The following is a 15,095-nucleotide window of genomic DNA, read 5'->3' as shown; positions in this document are numbered from 1 at the left end:
GTTCAACCAACAGTGTTTTACGCAGAATATTTCTGGAGAGGTGGAGGAGGCTTCAGTTCGTGGCAAGAATAAAGAGAATGGAGCACATTCCCACTTTAAGAATGTGGGGGATCATTTTGATTTGAAACGAATGATAACGATTCAGCCACCCGTTATACATTTCTCAATGGAAAAAGAAAATCAGAAGAGATGTATAACCAGCAGCTGATTTGCTACGGTGAGGTTTACGCGGTCACCTAAAATTAAAAGTACTTCTGTAGATCAGCATGACGAACTACCCGATCAGCTATACCACAGGTTAGACGGAGGTTGAGTCTTTCTCTATTATACCATCTTAACCACTCTTGGTCCAGTTGCTGAAGAGCACCCTTAATTCAACCAATTGGAATCTTCCAGACAGACATGTTGGGACCTCTCTGTTTACAAATTTATTGCTGCATTACTTACATTACAACAGTGACTACACTTCAAAAGTACTTCATTGGCTGTAAAGCACTTTGAGGTGTCCGGTGATCATGAAAATCCCTATATAAATGCATGTCTTTCTTTACGAACAGCATGATTCTGCAGACCTGCATTCACCTGAAATGCCATTTCTGGCACAAAAGACAGGGGATTTTCATTCCATCCATGAAGATTGGAACTGTACATGTACAAGCAGGTAAAGAATAGCATGCTTAACATATTGCACTGTCTAAATTTCCCACTCTTTACATGTTATATTTTGGCAACCAGCTCTAATATTGGATGACAGATTAACATGTACTGCTCTGAGGCTGACTGGTATTTTCAATCCTTCACCATTGTGCACTAAAATAAATCAATACAGTCAATAAATGTGGTTGGACTTTAGATGTAAACTAATGTTTGAAAAGAGCTGCTGAGTAAAGAAAGACTTACTAAAACTATAAACTGTATCTTACCACCAAAGAATTGGACAACACCCGAATGCTTGGGTCAGGCAAAATTGTCAGTCCTTCGATCAGATCTTCAGCTTTCACTGCAACTGTCTTATTCATAGAGCTAACTTTGTTCTTTGCAGTGATGACAATACTTGTTAGATTGCAATCTTTGACAGTAAGAGGGATACGTGAGAAGCAGGTATTATTGTCCTTTTCACAGTTGGTGGGAAGCTCCGAAGGGCAAGGAGCTTCACAGCTGTAAGTCTGATTGCTCCCAGACCAACTTGTTGACGTTCTGTCAGCAGACTTGACCTTAACAATGATGATAGCTCGATTCTTTGGCACATAGAGTACGCCATTTTGTTTTTGCGGGTAAATAACACTGAAATCGGTAATTGGGGCCACAACCTGAACAGTACAGGATGCGTTGCTGTAAAATGGCCTGTTTTCTACTGTTGCTTGATATGTGTAAGAGCCTGGTGATTGCTGCCCATTATGAAGCAGTGGACTACTCGCAATAGTTTCTTGCCTGTGGGTGTAGAGCACACGTAAGTTGCACACAGTGCCATCTGTCCAGTTGCTATAGGTCAGGTTGTTCAGAAGATCTGTGCTGCCATTAGAATAGATTATACTGAAATAACTTTGTTGCCAGGGTGACGACTCATTCTGTTGACACTGTAAGAAGCTTCCGGGTTCACCATCATGTTGAATGGCTATGATATCATTGGTCTGCACTTCAATCCTTTCATTTCTCAGCAGTAGCTTAACATGAAGAAAAAGAGCATAAACTTATTTTTCTAATATTCCGCTAATATTTAGATGTTAACTTTAGCGGAAGGAAAATATTGGGATTGGGATGATGGTCAGTCAGTTGTCAGGTTCTGACTGGAGAGCTTAGAACTCGAGAATGAGCACGAAATTAACAAACCTCACGCGAGACTCAAAATTAGAAAGACAGACCTGGGAGTCAGCTGAGAGCCTGTGCTTGCCTGCCCATTGGTGCCAAGTCACCTTGAGGGCCAAGAGGACGCTCTGCAGCAGCTTCCCGGTTAACAAGAGGGTGGGCAATTGACCAGCTGCCAACTTAAGTCGGTTGGCAGGTCAAGTTTGAGGGGGGCATGGCTGGGGAGGGGGCAGTATTTGAACAGACTGGAGTTGCGATGGGTGGGGGGGGGGGGGAATGATGCCCAGGAGGAGAACTCCTATTGCTCCTGGGCCCCCTATCCCTCCAAAACAATGAGCCGTTTCCTGAGCTGTTTTGTAAGCGACCTCCAGTGGTCTCATTAAGGGCAGGTTGTCCATTCGCACCTGGAAATGGAAACCGGCAGGACTACAGTTTGAATATTTAAGCAGTCACATGCTTGTTTCAGGCAAGAAGGCTGTTTGCCCATCTACAGGCCTGACTCATTTACAATCTTAAATGATCTAGATAATTGGCTGCAGCCCAAGCGACGAACAGAATTGGAAAACATACCAAAGCTAACAATAGCGGAAGTGAAAGATGATCTTACTACATAATGAGTGGAGCTCTCGGCTGGCACTGTGCAGGTAACTTCAGTCACAAGATCGTAACTTGGATGGCTTCCACTGAAATGAGGCGGGATTAAATTCGGACACTGAATAAAGACATCAGTACTGCAGTGTCTTTGGAGCGGCAAGCAAGTTTCAGCCAAACTGCACCACTTGGTGCCACTGGCACAGCCATGGGTGGTGTTGCTGGCACTTCGAGGTAAGCAAAAAGCAAATGGCGAGCATACTTCTTCATTGTCTGAAAGAATAAATTGTCCAATGGTTTGAAAGTATATATACATTTAGAAACTTTCTCCAAAACAAGTTCAAAGAAAAAGATACCCATTTTCAGTTTACATTTTGTTAACATTTCAAATCAATCACTGTGCGTATAATTTTGTGTGAAATATATATGTGTGTGTGAAACTCAGTATAAATTTGTACATAACTATACGTATGTGAAACTCGGTACCACAGAAATTAGTTGAGGCAAATAGATTGGATGCTTTCAAGAGGAAACTAGATGAGTACATGAGAGAAAAGGGAATAAAAAGGTATGCAGAAAGGCTGAGAGTATGTAGATGGAATGACAGGAAACTTGTGTAAAGTATAAAGACCAACACAGACTAGTTGGGCTCAATGGCCTGTTTCTGTGCTGCATAATCTATGTAATATATATTTATATAATTGTTGTCTCCTGATGAATTCGTTTGGAGACTTTACACTTTGATTTGTACAGGTGCTGACTATTTGCAGGAGAAGGAATGAGGTTGGCAAGTTCTGCTTTCTGACGCAGTAACTCCCATTATTAAGCCGTTACCTGGTGTCACAAGGCGCAAGTCTTTTCCAGCACATCTTGGTCGGTAGATCTTAAATCTCACCTGGACAGTGTGGTTCAGATTTTGTGTGGCCAGTTCAATCACTGACACCAAACCTTCATGATTGAACCAAAGGCCTGGGAAGACCATGAGCTACGAGACCAAAGTATAAACAAAAAGGATTAGCAACTAGCTTGATAGAGAGAAGGCAAAGCATATTTACCTCCCTTTTCCCATTTCTGGTAACACCTTAACTAAAAATTGTATTTACCTGGAGTAAACTCTGTAGACAAATTATCAGTATATTTGCTGGGAGAACACTTTCTATTTTGACAAGCCAATGTTGGCACCTAGTGCCCTCAAGCCAGGTATATCATCTAGTGGCAGAGCAAAGCATCAGCCTTGGCTCTGTGGCAGCATGCTTACCTTTAAGTCAGAAGGTTTGGTACTTGAGCATGCAATCCAGGTTGACAAAGCCATACTAAGGGGTTGCTGGACTGTCAGAGGTGCCATCTTTTGAATAAGATGGTAAACTGAGGCCCTGTCTGCCCTCTCAGGTGGACATAAAGCATCCCATGGCACTATTTTGAAGAGGAGTAGGGGAGTACTCCTTGGTGTCCTGGCCAACATTTGTCCCTCAACCAACATTACTAAAATGGATTATCTGATGATTTATCACATTGCTATTTATGTGAACTTACCATGCACAAATTGGCTACTGCCTTTCCGTATATTACAACAGCTGTTGCACTTCAAAAGTACTTAACTTTCTGTTATTTGGGTTGTCCTGAACACATGAAAGGTGTTATATAAATGCAGGCTATTTCTTTTTTTCTAAAACCCCTTCTAACCTGCCCCAAAATTATGGGCTAATTTTCATCATTACCACCTGTGTGGTATCTTGGTGGAATGGATTGCTGAGTAATTCTAGCTAGTAAAATCGGGTGGGTTCAACATTGGGTGAGTGACGCATTCTGCCAGGTTACTGCCCAGGTAGATAGATTGAAAACTAACCCCTATGTCTCAGCCTCAACTTCCTATTACACTAGAGTAATGTTCCTATTGCACTGGAGTACTACTCCGATTGCACTACCGTTATTTATTTTCCCCCCCACACTGGCCATCCTGTGGCCTTTCCCAATGAGGCTGCTGAATTAGGGGTAATTTTGAAACGTGAGCCCAGGAACTGATTTGAGATGACCAAAACCCATTTCTTTCTTAAGTAACAAAAAATTATTTCTGAATTCCCTCAACCAACACCTAAAACAGATTATCTGGTCATTAACGAATTGCTGTTTGTGGGAGCTTGCTGTGCACAATTTGCCGCCATGTTTCCTACATCACCACAGCGACTACACATCAAAAGTACTTTATTGGCTGTAAAGCGTTTTGGGACGTCCTGAAGGTTGTGAAAGGCGCTTCATAAATGTAAGTCTTTCTTTCTGCATGGTGCAGGGAAAGTTCAGCTTTCAAAAAACTGCCAACCACAAAATGTAAACACACTCACCTCACCATCTTCTGATGCATTCCTTTAGCAGCTGACACTGCATCCAAATGTAAAACAGGTAGACAATCACTTACCTCCACCAGTCCTGTCAGTGGTGATGCACTGTTGTTCACGGTGATGTTCTTCACAGGTAAATGTGTACTAAATGCCAGAGATCCCAACAAATAATAATTGGCACCTGGTATCTTTTCTGCTTTATGAAAGACATAAAAAAACGATAGTCAAAGATAAGTTTGTAAATGGCCACAATATAACCATAAAACATGTAAACAAAGCACGAGGTGTTTTCAATGAAAATATTAGTCACTATCCAAAGATATTCCTCCTATTTATCAATGATTGACTTACTTGCTGAGGCTTAATCATGGAGGTAGTTACACTGGACATGTTGTATCTTCTACTTATTGTGACCTTGTCATGGCGTATTTGATAATAAACCTAGCCGCATGAATAGCCATGAAAAGAAATCTTCTCACCTTGAAACTTTTAGTCAAGTTAAACTGTAACCATTAAAATAAAAGCAAAATACTGCAGATGCTGGAAATCTGAAATAAAAACAAAAAGTGCTGGAAATGCTCATCAGGTCTAGCAGCATCTGTCAAGAGAGAAGCAAAGTTAACGTTCCATGTCTGTGACCATGCTTAGTTTGTGTTGAGTTAGCCGATCTCACCCATTGCAGCTGAGTGGAGTGCTCCAGACTAGGGTACAAAAAAATGACATGGCACTCAAAGAATCATGCCCAAACATGAGTCAATGCCTCAGAAGAGAATGGGAGAAAGGGTGGAAAAAGATTGGGAGAAAAAAGCTATCATTATTGTCATCTGAAGACGTAACAAGGACCCCTAGACTGGTATTTTGTTAAGGAAGAAGCCTATTGCGAGCCATTTAATAATTTTATTCACAAACCTCCAGCTCTGTATTCACAAACAAAACTTCTTCTCATGGTGCAGATTTCTGTCTTCCATCCTCTTGCAAGGGTTGCACCCATAAGCACGCAAGGATTACTGAGGAGCATATCTGGTTGCCCAGGCAACCAGTCCTGAAAGTTTTCAAGGGTAGACCCGTCCACCCACTGCAGTGTTCCAGCACCAGCAGCATCACTGAGACCTATCCACACAGGATGCTCGCTGCAATAAAAGCAAGAGGGCGTTAAACCAATCATAGGGATTGCAAAATAATCTAACATAATGGCCTCCTCGGAAGGTAGCAGGTGTGATCCCAGTGGTAAGTGATAATCTAGTAGGAAAGCAATGTAAGTGAAACGTCAGTAGATAAATATCTGTAGGTGAATGGCCAGGACAAACTTATGAACTCTGACTGTAATGCACTGTTTTTCTCTGGAAAAGAGAAGGCTGAGTGGTGACCTGTTTGAGGTCTTTAATGACAGAGTTTGTTAGGGTAGGCGCAAAGAAAATGTTTCCACTCCTGGGGAAGTCCAAACTAGCATCATGTATAAATATAGGATAGTCACTAATAAGTCCAATAGAACCAAAGAATGGTTAGAATGTTGAAGTCGCTATCACAAGGTGTGGTTGAGGCGAATAACGTAGATGCATGTAAGGGCAAGCTAGATAAACATATGAGGGAGAAATAAATAGTAGATTATGCTGATAAGGTTAGGTGAAGAAGGTTGGGAGAAGGCTTGTGTGGAACATAAACACCGGCATAGATCAGTTGGGCCGAATGGCCTGTTTCTGTGCCACAGACCCGATGTAACTTGATATAACAGCAGGGTCGTACTGTCCACAATTAGGTACCTTGCTACTTAACACAGAAAAAAAGACTTCAGTTGTAGGGGAAAGGGGTTGTCAAGTGATTAAGTGTGAGTTAGATGCAAAAAAAAAAATCATGTTTCTCATTTTAGTTTTGACAGTCAAAACACTGGCTTTAATTTGACTCCTCCCAAATGCCCAGTTCTCTGAAAGTGGAACATGTATTTTATATGTAATCCATTGAAATGAGATGTTACAGCTTAACTTCAAGAGCATCACAATTACAAACAAGTGCTCCTGTTTGACAGTGATAAATCATTATCAGTACAAGTTTCACTGAGCGCTTAAGTAAGGGAAGTGGGGCACTTGTTGCTGCTCATGTTACTGAGCAGAATGCACATGCTCAAAACATTCAATGGCCTTTCAATACATCGGTGATGATCATTCGTATGTAGACTTGCTCTTTGACCCTGAATGCATGTGTTGTGCTGGACAAATGTTTCTTATTTGCTCATCAGGAGAACAGCAACAACTTGCATTTTTATAGTGCCTTTAATGTAGTAAAACATCTCAAGGAGCTTCACAGGCATGATTATCAAACAAAATTTGACACCGAGCCACAAAAGGGGATAGTAATACAAGTGACCAAAAGCTTGGACAAGGAGTTAGGTTTTAAGGAGTGTCTTAAAGGAGGAAAGAGAGGCAGAGAGGTTTAGGGAAGGAATTCCAGAGCTTAGGGCCGAGACAGCTGAAGGCAGGGCCATAAAAGTTTACTGAGAGTAATTCACTCATCGGAGCAGAACCCAAAACGTAGGGGTGCATGAGACATAATTGGCAACAATGTTAACGGGCTTATAGGTAGCTTACCATCCTGTAATGTTTGCTATAAAATTCTGAATTTCTGGACTCTTTATAATTGCCAGGTCACCATCACTGTGAGATTGACAGAAGTGACGAGCCATTTGCCACGTAGAACTATTTGTAACCAGCCTATAGCAGTGATTGTTGCTCTGACGTCCACCTAATGGACAAAATGGAACCTCTGTGGAAAATTACAAAGAAGAAACAGAAATTAGAAACATTTCTACATTAGCATGCTGATTTGACAAGAGTAGAGGACTACTATTAAAGAATTTTATGACTCGAGACAGGGTGCATTACACTAGGATTTTTCCATGGGGTTGGAGAGGGAAAGGCAGACCAGTATCTTGCTAGAGCACAGAAGGGGGCCATTCAACCCCTCAAGCATGTTCCGCCATTCTGTTAGATCATGGCTGATCTGTACCTCAACTTCATTTGCCCGTATTTGCTCCATAACCCTTTATACCCTAAATGAACAGAAATCTCAGTCTTGGAACATTTCTATTGACCCAGGATCCACAGTTTTTTGGGAGAGAAGGGTGTTGAGGGAGGAGAGTTCGAGAGTTCCACTACCCTTTGTGTGAAAATGTGTTTCATAATTTCATTCCTAAATGGTCTATATCTAATTTTAAGATTATGCCTCCTTGTTCTGAGGAGATAGGGATGAATATTTTTTTAAAAACCTGCCACTGTCTACATTACCAACATAAAGAGTGGCTACTTGGGGAAGATAGGCCAAACTAATAGGCTGGGGAGGCAGTGGCATAGTGCTAATGTCACTGGGCTAGTAATCCAGAAACCCAGGCTAATGCTCTGGGTACATGGCTTCGAATCCCATCACAGCAGAAGGTGAAATTTGAATTCAATTAATAAATCTGGAATTTAAAAAAGCTAGTGTAATGCTGACCATGAAAACATTGTTGACTGCCTGACGCAGACCCACATGGCCAGCACCCAGGCTCGCCAGCTGGACACGCTGGCCGTGTGTATGTATTAGTCACCGTCTGTGTGCGGAGCCTGGTCTCCAATCGTCTCAACCATCTATGCCATTGGACAAAGACCTTGCTTCGCTCGGACTGTGTGGTAGTCGGTGTGCAACGGCCACCCTACGTTAAAAGAACCCACGTACAGGTATCTTCCACCTCCTCAAAATAAACTTCGGGACCTGGAGTATCAGGATTGGACTATTCAGTTACCGAAGGACCCACAACCCCGGAGTGGAAGAATGTCATCCTCATTCCCGAGGGACTGCCTAAGGGAAGAGGGAAGGAAATGTGCTGTCATTACCTGGTCTGGCCTACATGTGATTCCAGACCCACAGCAATGTGGTTGACTCTTAAACTCAGTTCAAGGGCAACTGGGGGGTGGGCAATAAATGCTGGCCTAGCCAGTGATGCTCACATCCCACAAATGAATAAAAAAAATAAGGGCAGCCACAACTTTTGAAACCATTCCTAGAGGGAGTCAATACATTCAGAAGGAGATTGGAGACAAGGAATTTGTTAATACCTTTTTACTCACCTTTTGTTGTGCCATCATTAGATGCTGTTACACTCCACAATGCTGTAACACTGTTGCTGTTCCAGTTATAGATCCTAACATCAATGCTTTTATTTGTCTGTACTGCAGGAGGACAATTCACCTCCAGCCTTCCAGGGGGAATGGCGACATTTATTTCTACATGCAGTGAGGTAAGTTTGCTGCCTACAAAGAATGCCACACTGACCGGGTAAGTCCCTGGGAGACCGTACTTGTGGAACACTGCATGACTGGTAGTGTTGAAAAGTGGAGACAGATCTCCAAAGTCCCACTGAAAAGTGCTAACATTAACCAAAGTTTTAACAGTCAGCTGTGCAGCCTCAAAAAGGCTAAAAGTGCGTAATTCAGCAAAATTTGCAATTGTAACTTCGTATGCTTGTTCTATAATAGTGCAGCCACAGACCTGAATTAACTCTCTATCTATCTCCCCTGGTGTACATACAGAGACTAAATCCGGTTCAAGTTTGGAGCCACATAGACAATGACTCTCATTGTCCAAGGCAGCATACAGTTCACCCTCACTAAAACAGAGTGCAATGCAGTTTTCTCTGCTGGAGATCCAAGTTGCCACAAAGGATAAATTTACTATAGACTGTCTGTCAGGTGAGCAGGCTGCAAACTCAGACCCTGGAAAAAAAAGATAATGAGAAATTGTAGTGTAAAGCTTGCCCAAAACATCCCAAATATATTCAAAACATAATGCAAAATACATCTAAAATGCTAAAATGCTTAATGCATAGAATACACTCATCCATTAAGCAGAGAGACTGGAGAAGCTGGGGTTGTTCTCTTGACAGCAGAGAAGGTGAAGAGGAGATATGATAGAGACATTCAGAAGTGTTAATATCTTTGACAGAGCAAATAAGGAGAAACTGATTTTAATGGCAGTCATGAGAAAACATTTTTTTTGAACACAGGGAGTTGTGATGTTCTAGAATGCGTTGCCTGAAATGGTGGTGAAGCAGATTCAATAGTAACTTTCAAAAGGGAGTTGGATATACACTCGGATGGAAAACATTTACAGGATTATGGGCAAAGAGCGGGGGAGTAGGACTAATTGGATTAGCTCAAAGAGCCAGCACACGTACGACAGACTAAATGGCCTCTGTCTGTGCTGTATCATTCAACGATTCTATGACTCCATATGCAGTATCACAGCATCTGTATGTAACAGAAGACGTTGTGGTGTGAGAACATGAAGAGCTAAGCAGTTGTATGATTGTTTAAGTATTGTTGAAAAGTGTTACAACGACATTAAGTGACTGGAATTTTCAGTAAATCAAGATGTTTTTTCCACCATCTCACAAGACTCTATCTATATAAATAAATGTAGGCAGAGATACATCAAATATTTAAGTAATCACTACTAGCCAGGCCCAGTGCAAGAGTTTATTTGTCCAGCATTGGTGGTATCCCCTTTGACAATGATTGACAAGACTTCAACCAATGAAAATAAGTGATTTTAGGATCATGCTTGAATCTATTGTAGGCAAGTACAACACACCAATCGCGCTTCATTTCCATAATGATCCTCGACGCCTTAGGATGTGCCCATCATTATCTGCTTTTGTAGCAACTCAATTGCTCGAAAGAGATTTTAAGCACAGCTTTAAAGGCTCCCTGCTTTCACAAACTGTTCTTTGTCCCTCTGCGGTTTATGGGATCCTGCTTAGTAGATGAGCAGCTAGCAGGCCCTAGCTTCAGTTTGCTTATGGCACTGACTTAGGTTTTCCAAACATAGAACATAGAACATTACAGCGCAGTACAGGCCCTTCGGCCCTCGATGTTGCGCCGACCTGTGAAACCATCTGACCTACACTATTCCATTTTCATCCATATGTCTATCCAATGACCACTTAAATGCCCTTAAAGTTGGCGAGTCTACTACTGTTGCAGGCAGGGCGTTCCACGCCCCTACTACTCACTGAGTAAAGAAACTACCTCTGACATCTGTCCTATATCTATCACCCCTCAACTTAAAGCTATGTCCCCTCGTGTCTGCCATCCCCATCCGAGGAAAAAGACTCTCACTATCCACCCTATCTAACCCTCTGATTATCTTATATGTCTCTATTAAGTCACCTCTCCTCCTCCTTCTCTCTAACGAAAACAACCTCAAGTCCCTCAGCCTTTCCTCGTAAGACCTTCCCTCCATACCAGGCAACATCCTAGTAAATCTCCTCTGCACCCTTTCCAAAGCTTCCACATCCTTCCAAGAATGCGGTGACCAGAACTGCACGCAATACTCCAGGTGCGGCTCTGGAGTCTCCAGGAATTCGAGATCCAGGCCCTGCTGTGAGCAACTCTGGGAGAAAAATCATAGGGGCATTAAAAAAATTGCTTTTTTCCATTTTCTTTGACAAAAATATTGGAGATGGGACACTGGCTGTTTGACTGATAGTCAAGTTGTCCATTCTGGTGATGAAGAGTCTGTTCGCTTTCCGATTGGCATGCAGTGACACATGGATGGACGTGTCAGGCAACCAATGGCGGAAGTGTGGAGGTGATAAAGCCTCCAGGAATACGTGCAACTAGAGATGGCAACCTTGCTCTGGCTACAGAAACAAGACAATCATGGCCTCTGCCGTTAAGTTTGCCCTATCAGCAATCCCACTGACCCAGTCCCAAGCTTTGTGCTCGCAGTATCCTTGTTGCCTTCTATTGCTCGTCAGATTTCAATGCTGTTTGCGTTAAACCATAAGATAATAATTAATGAATTTTAACGAGTTGATAAAGCGGCTGATGCTCACCGTAGAAAAGGCTTGAAAAATTAACACTTATCACAGACACGTCTTTCAGCTTTGAAGGTTTGGCACACTTTATGAATTCACTATCGACAATGATCACGCCATTTGCTTCCTCCTCACTCATCCATGTTGGTAACCAGGAAAGGTTACAGTCACAAACAAACTCATTAAAGCTCAAGTTTCTGAAATATTAAATGTGGTAAGAATTTATAGTATTGATTTGATTTGTAAAAGCAAATGTACTGCACACAATCAGTTAACGACCTTTACGAGTCCTTACAGTTGTGAGCAGTTCACACCTTAAATGCACTGAAACATTCATAATGCTTCATGAAATATAAGGGCAAAGACAAAATGTATGCAAGTAAGACTGTTGTACGACGGATGTGTTATAGAAATAAACACCAAAATAAAGTTACTTCAGAAAATGTATTGCCTTGGGAAATATATTTAATTAATTGTCCATCATATCAATACACCTTTGTGAGCGTATAGGGTTGTGTGTATGACGATAATAGGGTTAGATGAAGAAGGGTGGGAGGAGGTTCCTGTGGAGTATAAACTGCATGGAGTAGTTAGCCGAATGGTCTGTTTCTGTGCTGTACATTCTAGGCAATTCTATGTAATATCTTTGGATGCTAGATACTGTATATAAAAGGGTGGCTATGGGCTCGCATTCACTGAGATTTAATGACAACACCAGGCAGTTGCTTTTACTTGGAATCGTTCACCAGTATCATTGGCCATTTTCTTTACCAGCCTCCCATGACGAGATCTTAACATCAGCTTCCTGACTCCAGGCAACAGGCCTGGCTTTCCTCTGAGGACATTGGTACTGATGCTTTTATTTTAGCATTGAGGAATGCAGCTCACTGTAAATACAAATGAAGGATTTCCTTCAGCAACAGCACACTGCTGATTCCTTACTCTCTTTCCATCCCTCCCCCCATCTTCAGTGCAATCTATGTTTGAGATATGCAAAGAGATATACGAGGACAAAGGATGGGAAATCCAACCATCCGGTGTTGGCTGCATTAACCCTAACTTTGGGGAAAATTGAGCCCATTAAGGAACTCTCAGTCCCAAAGGCTTGTTGTTTTGCTTGTGACCCTGCTCAGAATATTGTGGATCTGGTTTAAACTGCACCAGTTCAATTAGGAGTCTTCAGAACCAGGACATATTTCATGAAGTGGAGCAAACTTTGCGTTCCATAGGATACTGCATGCAAGTTCAATAATATTCAATAAACTGTATTAACTAAAATTATATTTTAAAATTTATGATACGATTTTGTAAGGAACAGTAACTTGTTTTTTTTCCCCCACCCAACTTCCAGATTGGATCTGAGCTTGGCGATTTGCTCATATAATTGTCCTTTGCCTCACATCTTGTCATTTTCTCTCTCTTTTTCCCATGGGGTGAGGAGAAGTTGCCTTGTTTACTGATGTTCGGTGGGTTTCCATGGAGAAGATCAGTTAAGGTTGCAGGCCTGAACACCCCCGAGGCATACTTTTAATAATTTGATAGAAGTGCGGTCTTTTTTAGCTATTCTGTCTTATCTGGGATGGTTGTGGGGGGTGGGGAGATTGATGGGAGAACTCCGTCCATGAGAACTGTTCTTCAGCTGTTGCTCAGCATTTCTCAAGCCTATCATAACTACAGATTAATACTCCAAGTTTAACACCATTACATCATATGGAATCAGACTACCAGTTACTCCTTGGTACAACTGCTTGTTTTTTTAAACAACCAATCCAAAATAGCATTTTCCACAATTTCAAAAATCTGCTGGTTAGAGCTGCATGTCCAATTTGCCCACGATAAGCGTATTTGTCAAAATTTAATGCTGAACATAGTTTCATCGGTGATAATGCGACAGGGAATTCCAGAAAACTTACATTTTACTTAAATTAAATAAATCTGCAAATATTCCATCTTCTAAAGTAGATATTTGATTGTTGCTTATGTCTCTGCAAGGAAAGATTTGGAAAGGATTAGTATTTTCACCTGAAGATATTCCTTGTATTACAGCGCTCCAAGCATTACCCATCTGAGAGGAGCTTGCCCTATACTGCACACATTTCCAGCAGTAATAACTGAATACTGTAATTGGTAATATTTTAATGCAATTTACACATAACATTTTACTTTCTGTAACATGTTACTTTTATAAACTGAATCCACCTCTGTATCTTTCGATGTAGCTGCTGTGTGTACCATCTACATTGCAGCAACTTGCCAAGGCTTCTTCGACATGTCTTGTGTGATGTCCCAGGTAGAGATGGACTGTGTGATGTTTCAGGTGGAGATGGGTTGTGTGATGTCCCAGGTAGAGACAGGTAGTGTGATGTCCCAGGTGGAGGTGAATTGTGTGATGTCCCAGGTGGAGATGGGTTGTGTGATGTCCCAGGTAGAGACAGGTAGTGTGATGTCCCAGGTGGAGGTGAATTGTGTGATGTCCCAGGTGGAGATGGGTTGTGTGATGTCCCAGGTAGAGACAGGTAGTGTGATGTCCCAGGTGGAGGTGGATTGTGTGATGTCCCAGGTAGAGACGGATTGTGTGATGTCCCAGATAGTGACGGGTTGTGTGATGTCCCAGGTGGAGATGGATTGTGTGATGTCCCAGGTAAAGATGGGATGTGTGATGTTCCAGGTGGAGGAGAATTGTGTGATGCTCCAGGGAGAGACAGGTAGTGTGATGTTCCAGGTGGAGGGGGATTGTGTGATGTCCCAGGTAGAGACAGGGAGTGTGATGGCTCAGGTGGAGATGGACTGTGTGGTGTCCCAGACAGAGATGGATTGTGTGATGTTTCAGGTGGAGATGGGTTGTGTGATGTCCCAGGTAGAGACAGGTAGTGTGATGTTCCAGGTGGAGGTGGATTGTGTGATGTCCCAGGTAGAGACAGGTAGTGTGATGTCTCAGGTGGAGGTAAATTGTGTGATGTCCCAGGTAATGATGGGTTGTGTGATGTCCCAGGTAGAGAGGGGTTGTGTGATGTCCCAGATAGAGACGGGTTGTATGATGTCCCAGGTGGAGATGGATTGTGTGATGTCCCAGGTGGAGGAAAATTCTGTGATGATCCAGGTAGAGATGGATTGTGTGATGTCCCAGGTACAGATGGATTGTGTGATGTTTCAGGTGGAGATGGATTATGTGATGTTTCAGGTGGAGATGGATTGTGTGAAGTCTCAGCTGGAGATGGGTTGTGTGATGTCTCAGCTGGAGATGGGTTGTGTGATGTTTCAGGTAGAAATGGATTGTGTGATGTTTCAGGTGGAGATGGATTGTGTGATGTTTCAGGTGGAGATGGATTGTGTTACGTTTCAGGTGGAGATGGATTGTGTGATGTTTCAGGTGGAGATGGATTGTGTTATGTTTCAGGTGGAGATGGACTGTGTGATGTTCCAGGTAGAGATGGATTGTGTGATGTTTCAGGTGGAGATGGATTGTGTGATGTTTCAGGTGGAGATGGATTGTGTTATGTTTCAGGTGGAGATGG

The 15,095-nt window shown here is 42.3% G+C and overlaps 1 protein-coding gene across 6 annotated transcripts in view; it reads right to left on the bottom strand.

Annotated features, from left to right (window-relative positions):
- pkd1a (polycystic kidney disease 1a) overlaps window positions 1–15,095 on the bottom strand; it is a 192,903-nt gene that overhangs the window by 99,803 nt on the left and 78,005 nt on the right. For 5 of the 6 annotated variants that reach the window (XM_068056535.1, XM_068056536.1, XM_068056537.1 and 2 more), the window contains exons 4-12: window positions 13,494–13,565; window positions 11,599–11,777; window positions 8,831–9,475; window positions 7,316–7,490; window positions 5,643–5,863; window positions 4,811–4,929; window positions 3,232–3,382; window positions 2,414–2,670; window positions 924–1,664 (exon numbers count right to left, since the gene is read on the bottom strand). In XM_068056535.1, the coding sequence (XP_067912636.1) occupies window positions 924–1,664; window positions 2,414–2,670; window positions 3,232–3,382; window positions 4,811–4,929; window positions 5,643–5,863; window positions 7,316–7,490; window positions 8,831–9,475; window positions 11,599–11,777; window positions 13,494–13,565 (2,560 nt within the window). The remainder of the gene's footprint in view (window positions 1–923; window positions 1,665–2,413; window positions 2,671–3,231; window positions 3,383–4,810; window positions 4,930–5,642; window positions 5,864–7,315; window positions 7,491–8,830; window positions 9,476–11,598; window positions 11,778–13,493; window positions 13,566–15,095) is intronic. The other variant, XM_068056533.1, reaches the window with a different exon arrangement.

The sequence above is a fragment of the Heterodontus francisci genome, chromosome 24, assembly GCF_036365525.1.
Source record: "Heterodontus francisci isolate sHetFra1 chromosome 24, sHetFra1.hap1, whole genome shotgun sequence".
Classification (NCBI taxonomy): Eukaryota; Metazoa; Chordata; class Chondrichthyes; order Heterodontiformes; family Heterodontidae; genus Heterodontus; species Heterodontus francisci.
Note: the sequence above shows the minus strand (reverse complement) of the source record. Positions and strands in the feature narration are given on the sequence as shown.